General features: G+C 29.6%; 1 protein-coding gene across 1 annotated transcript; it reads left to right on the top strand.

Annotated features, from left to right (window-relative positions):
- The first annotated feature begins 281 nt into the window (after positions 1 to 281).
- LOC130804615 (indole-3-pyruvate monooxygenase YUCCA6-like) lies at positions 282 to 6421 on the top strand. The gene is made up of 4 exons (XM_057669117.1): positions 282 to 1419; positions 3974 to 4222; positions 5391 to 5513; positions 5675 to 6421. Exons 1-4 carry the CDS (start codon positions 661 to 663, stop codon positions 5879 to 5881), a joined length of 1338 nt encoding a protein of 445 aa, XP_057525100.1. The 5' UTR covers positions 282 to 660; the 3' UTR covers positions 5882 to 6421.
- Positions 6422 to 7054: the final 633 nt, after the last annotated feature.

The following is a 7054-nucleotide window of genomic DNA, read 5'->3' as shown; positions in this document are numbered from 1 at the left end:
TTTTAATTTTTATTTCGAATTAATGACACATGTTATTTATATTTTTAGATTTGACATCACTACTTTTACTGTCAGTAGTTTTTTTTAGTATATCAATGAGATTTTTTTATTATAATTACAATTAATAATAAATTATTTATATTTTTAGATTTGACATCACTACTTTTATTATTAAAATTTTATTTTAGTATTTTAATAAGAATATATGACGGAGACACAAAGGTGTATTGATAAATTTTGGTAACCCAAGATGCACCAAAGGAATATATAAATTGACATATCACAATCTCTCCCTCTCACTCTCTCTTTCATTAAAACTCTCTCTCTTTCCCTCTCCGAGTGTTGAATGCTGATTTATCCCCGTACCCTTCGCCGCTCTCATCTCATCTTCCCTTCTTCATTCAACAACAACAGACAAACAACATTCAAGTTAAGAAAAATACATATTTCAGATTCAAATTACTCAACCTTTTCCTCCACAAATTAAGCAAATTTAACCATTTTTTTCATGAATAAATCTGTTCTTAATCCCCTTTCACAAACATGTGTTTCTACTTAAATTTTGTTTATTATTAACAAATTAACAAACCCAACAACAAAAAAAACACCCATTTTTGTTTATCCTTTAAAAGGAAATTTCCCTTTTTGTTTTTCGCAAAAATGGAGTATTTTCACAACAAATTGAGAGAAATAGAAGGTAAACTTGTTCATGATCCGCAACGTTTGAACCCTAAAAACTCAAACACGACGCGTTGCATACTAATTTCAGGCCCGTTAATTGTCGGAGCAGGCCCATCCGGGCTAGCCGTTGCAGCATGTTTAAAGAAAGAAGGTGTACCAAGTTTAGTTCTAGAAAGATCTAGATGTATAGCCTCGTTATGGCAATGTAAAACATATGATCGTTTAAGGTTACATCTTCCTAAGAAATTTTGTGAACTTCCTTTAATGCCTTTTCCTAAAGATTATCCTATGTACCCTACAAAAAAACAATTTATTAATTATTTAGAAGATTATGCTAAGAAATTTGAGATCAATCCTGTGTTTAATCAAACGGTTGAGAATGCTGAGTTTGATCAAACATTAGGGTTTTGGAGGGTACGAACAAGTACAACTTTATGTAATAGTAATAATAATAGTAACAACCAAGGCGAGGCGGCGGGCGTGGAGGATAGTAATATAACGGAGTATGTTTGTCGGTGGTTGGTGGTGGCTACCGGAGAAAATGCGGAGGTTGTTACGCCGGAGTTTGATGGGGTGAATGAGTTTGGATCATCAATATTACATACAAGTTTGTATAAAAGTGGTGAAGAATTTAGAGGTAAAAAGGTGTTAGTTGTTGGAAGTGGTAATTCTGGGATGGAAGTTTGCTTGGATCTTTGTCATCATGATGCTATGCCAACAATTGTGGTCCGAGATACGGTATGTAATTCTATATACTATTGTGTACTAATTTAATTATGAGTTTAAATTTATCGGTTTAGGTCGGAAAATCCTCTATAAGCATAAGTGGTTATATAGGTTGAAAGAATCTACTTTATGTCATATTAGAGTTCATAACATATTTTGGTTTTTCGGGAATTTCAACAATTATTACCTGATAAGTTTTTGGAAAATGGGTGGTTGAATTTTAAGCTCGTGACATTTTGTCACAATCATTCTGATACCATATATTAAAAAACCAATTCAATTAAAAGTTTGAGTTAATAGTTGAGATTTTAAAATATGTTATATAGTCCAACATGTTATTCTCATTGGTGGTGAGAATTGAACAAAGTGATGAAATTTTCAAAGGTTTCTTTATATTTAGGCCCTTAAAATTAATTTTTATTACCACTAAATGACAATTAATTAATTAGTCTAAGTAAGTTTTGATGGTGTTTTGTTTGTTTATATGATGAGTTTGGCATGATATCTAAGAAAAGGGATAAGCTAAAAAGATAAAGGAGTAGGGGGGGCGGTGTTTTTTTAGTTCTTAGTGTCTTCCTATATTAGGATCACCTATTGAATGATCAAAAAGCCTAATGTTAGTTTAGCCTTTTAACAAGACCCATCTTTAAGTTCTCTCCACTATGAAAAAGAAAGGACTATAAATTGGCCTTATTTTTAATTTGAAGAAAATTCAAAATTTTAACAAATTCATCTTACTATATATGTTGATTAATTTACTTTTATATAATTGAATCATTGAGATGTTTTCTAGATGTTTTAAAATATTAAAATATATATTTTTATGGATAACTATATCAATCACTCATTTCGTTTTAGTTTGGCTGTAACACTTTGATCAAAATTACGAGAGTTTTTCGTTAGAGTTTGACATATAATTTGAAAACGTTTGAGATATAGTTTAAATTTATTTTAAGCTAATAATGAAAAAAAGAACATTAGGAGATGATTTGTTGTAATGGCTACTTTTATTTTCCAAATTTTGTTATCTTTCGGTAATGGATTTTTAATCATAACTAGAGCACTTGACTCTCCCCAATATGTTAAGTGACAATAGTTGAAATTAGTGTGTGCGTGTGCTCTTTTGTTCATAGTATAGTGAAAAGTGAAGCTTTATGAAAACTTTATAATAAAAATATAAGCACTTCAAGTAGTCATGGGCATGCAATAGAGGTTAGGCAAAGCTTAAAAAATAGGTATAAAATCTTGTTGATGGGGTTGTTATTATGGGGTTTGAATTGGTCTAATTAGTTAGTGAGTTCAAGTTCCAAGTACTATTTTGCAATTTGGTAGGAAGGATTTTTCACTTTCTTGGGATACTCAAGCATGCGCAACATCGGCTCTAAACCATCACTACTCAGCTTACTATGTCGGAAATATCACTTTTACTAGCAAATTTAAAAGTATAGTAGTATTATATTGTTTTAGTAGCAAACTCAAAAAAGCGGTACTATATATGCATTTTCAGTTGAAAACTCAAAGAAATAGAGATAATAGACAGCTTCAATAATAAACTTAAAAAACTGAGGTAGTAGATAGAAATGTTCAAACAAATTCAACGATATGATATTTGCTTGACCTTGTGACTGAATTTGAATTGACTCAAAAATAGATTTACAGTTATGTAAAATTTTAATATGGATACAAAACCTATTTTAAATTGACTTGAAATACTTAATCCGAAATTTGCCCAATTATTCGAATGAATATCTTTTATAGTAAGTAAACATTTGTTAATAATCATAATATGGCCCAATTTGTTATGACTCCTTGAAAAGTATTTTGTATTGTCTTCCTGTAAAGATGCAATCTTTGCCTGTAAAACACCTTGTACAATGAGATTTGGCTCCCTAGCTAGCAACCTTTTCACCGTCTAATCCATCACTAAATCAAATCAACAACATCATCATTACATCATCCTAAAAGTTTCAACATACTATTTCTCATTAAGTAAAGAGATTGAGGATTCTCTTGTGTAAACCAGCTTTAACTATTATGTTGGTTAAACACTAAAAAAATATTGTTTAGTGAACGATTTTTAAGCTAAACACTAAAATTACTATATATTTCCTTCGTTCTGAAATACATGTTATAGTACTGTTATTGGCTCTAGTAATCGTTCAAGCTTATTTTATACATTGCGGCTAATGCGTAATAAAAAATATTGTCAAATGATATTTTGTTTGATTCCTCTAATGATATACTTTCATAATATTAACTTTTTATAATTTTTAGATGTGTATAGTTCAATAGTTTAATATATAAATGAACAAATAAAATATTAGATTACGTAAAAAGTCAAATATAACAAGTATAGTACAACAAAGAAAATACACAGACACAACTTATTGCTACTAAATATCCATATAACAATTAACTTAAAGATTTATCTTATGAGCCAATACTTTCAATTGATCAAACCAGCCAAAACATCTCTATCTTCACATGCATAACAATCGTTTTCAAAAATTTATAGAATTTGAAGTGTTTGTAATCTAAATAGTATGATATTTTTGTTTGTTTGAAGGTTCATATCCTTCCAAGGGAAATGTTTGGAAGATCAACATTTGGGTTGTCCATGTGGTTGCTCAAGTGGTTACCAATAACCCTAGTGGACAGACTATTACTCATAATAGCATGGCTAATATTTGGTGATACTTCAAAACTAGGTTTGGCCCGACCCAAAATGGGTCCTCTTCAACTCAAAAATTTGACAGGAAAGACTCCTGTGTTAGATGTTGGGACATTTGACAAGATCAAAAGAGGAGACATCAAGGTATAGTTTTAGTACTTCTTGTCTCACTAATTATTACCTTCATTTCACATTTATTTACTTTTTTTTTCTATTTCTCTTTACCTTTTATTTACTTCATTTAATTTTAAAAATTTTTAAAAATTCACTTATTTAAGGTAAAATACGGATGTAAGATGTTAAATCATCAAAGAGAATTGGACTGATAATTAGTTTATGAAGTCGATTAGAATATTTTAGATTAAGGTTTTAACATTATTTTTTAAGTTATTGTAATTTCAGCTTATTTAGATGCAATCTATCTTTTTAACCTTTTGATTTAGTTGTTGATTCTGTATGAACTCCAAAGTTGGAAGATCCTAGTGAGATTTTTGCCCTCAAAAGGCATGTCTCTCTTGTTGCTTGATAGAATAATTAGTGGGGCATGATTCTCACTTCCATTAGTAGCTAGCTAATAAATCATTAGCAAATCCTTTAGTGTGATTTAGGCCTCTTTCTTTTTCTTTCACCTTTTTTTTCCTTTTAGAGAATTAGATTTAATAATTTCTTTATCAAGTAGTACTAATTATTAATAGTTTCTCTAGTGGTAGGAGTGATTAGAGAGGATATTTTGTGCCTAAAATTGTCCATACTCTTTATGCCAAATTTAACTTGATCATTTTAAGAGACCATGACTTGTTAAGATTCTAATGAATGGAACACACATAAAAAAAAACCCTAATAATTACTCTCTCCGTTTTGAAGACATGTTTTACCTTTTTTGTATACATCATCATCATCAACCTAATATTTCTTCCCACTCTAAAACAAGAATCGGGTGAGAGAATGTAACGGAATAATCATATCCGTTGAGTGTCCTATACAAAGAGAAATATAAATGACATCGTTTTCTTAAGAGCGAAACCACCTGCAAATAACAATATTAGTTTGAACATACCTTTGGAACTAATAAGGAGGAGAGTCAAGTGAGTTTGAACAATTTGTACTTTTGTAGATTGATGGGTTGGCACTTTAACACTATAATTCATAACATAATAAATACTTATTTGTTTTAAAATAATTGCTATAAAAAAAACCCGCAATAAAAACTTATTATGTAGCAAATTTTTAGGGACAGATTAATTAATCAGTATATTTATTAAAAAATTTGTTGAGTGACTAAACTTTTTATACATTTGTTACTATTGGTTAGGTACGTCCAGGAATACATCGTTTAAAGTACCAAGCCGTAGAATTTGTTGATGGAAGTATTGAGAATTTTGATGCAATCATCTTAGCAACTGGATACAAAAGCAATGTACCATATTGGCTAAAGGTATCTATCATCTTTATCCCACTACTATTTTTTTTAATGTATTTGTTTTTAAGTTTCTTGGCTCCTAAGAATCTATTTTATTCTATAAAATTTAAAATATAAAGTCCAAAAATTAAGAAAAAGTAAATAAAGTATGGTGTTCCATTTTAATTTTTTCATAGGAAAGGGAGATGTTTTCTCAAGAAGATGGACTTCCTAGAAGGTCATTTCCTAATGGATGGAAAGGAGAATCTGGCTTATATGCTGTGGGGTTTACCAAACGTGGGTTGTTAGGTGCATCTATGGATGCTAAGAGGATTGCAGCTGATATTGGACACGTTTGGAATTCTGATACACGACATGTTACAAACTCTAAACGCCCGTACTAATCACATCCTTAACGACTCGATCCTTTTAAGGGTTTTTTGTTAGGTACTGCTAACTCTGTCCCGACTTAGTCGTCACATTGTTGGTTGAAATTCAATCATATTATGTGAATATGACAGTTGATTTCGGACCGAGAGAATATTAGCTGTGATATTAATGTTATTGATGATGATGACGACGATGATGATAAAGAGAAAGTTTTGGTGGTACCAAGTGGAAAGCTTTAGGTACTAGTAATGAAGTATCTACCTTCAAAAGAAGAAAGGATTATATAGGGGGATGATGGGTGGAAAAGAGTTTTATGAGTTGGATCATATTATAAGGTCATACCCATCTTTTTTCAAAAAAAAATTGAAAATTTAAAAAGAAAAGCACAATTTGAATGCAATACTTGGAGAGTGGCCAAGAAAAAAAAAGGGGAAAAAAAAAGTGAGTTAACAAAAATGTTCAATTTTGTGGGGACCTGTACATCTTGTACATTTGCTATTTTTAAGTACTTAGATATAGGAAAGACTTGTTAGAAAGAAAGGATTATACTTTGTTTGGTATTGTTTTTTTTTTTCTTTTTCCTTCAAATTTTTATGATATATATATATATATATATATATATATATATATATATATATATATATATATATATATATATATATATATATATATATATATATATATATATATATATATATATATATATATATTGGAATTTATCTCTTTGATATTTATGATATGATGATTTTATAAGATTGGATAAAATATTTGCAATTTTGAGTATACTAATTAATTAAAGTTGATTGTTAGTTATTCTTTTGATTGGTTTGATCATTTCTTGAAAGCTATTCATATATTTAGTTATGTTCTTTGGCGATATTAGCAATTGAATCATGTTATTTGTGAAGTAAAAAAATTGAGACTGGACAATAAAGAAAGTTTCGTCCATGTTGATTAAAAAATTGTGTTTTTTGACAAGGAGTATGTATAGAGATCAACCTTTGCTAGATACTAGAGTAATGAGACATCTTAAAGTTGTAAGTTTGACAATTAGATAGTCAATCCCATAGGGTTTTGTGTAACTCAAAACAATTAGCTTGGCTTTCTATATCTCCATACCAACATCAACTTTGAGATTGATTTTAGTATAATTATTTAAAGCTAAGAGGCTTCTTTGAGGAGCAAGA

Source organism: Amaranthus tricolor, chromosome 17 (genome assembly GCF_026212465.1).
Source record: "Amaranthus tricolor cultivar Red isolate AtriRed21 chromosome 17, ASM2621246v1, whole genome shotgun sequence".
In the NCBI taxonomy this organism is placed as follows: domain Eukaryota; kingdom Viridiplantae; phylum Streptophyta; class Magnoliopsida; order Caryophyllales; family Amaranthaceae; genus Amaranthus; species Amaranthus tricolor.
This window is presented reverse-complemented; position numbering and strand designations above follow the sequence as displayed.

Coding starts and splice junctions, on each gene's coding strand:
- LOC130804615 (XM_057669117.1), top strand. CDS start 661: ATGGAGTATTTTCACAACAAATTGAGAGAAATAGAAGGTAAACTTGTT. Junction 1,420..3,973: donor CAATTGTGGTCCGAGATACG/GTATGTAATTCT, acceptor GTTTGTTTGAAG/GTTCATATCCTTCCAAGGGA. Junction 4,223..5,390: donor TCAAAAGAGGAGACATCAAG/GTATAGTTTTAG, acceptor ACTATTGGTTAG/GTACGTCCAGGAATACATCG.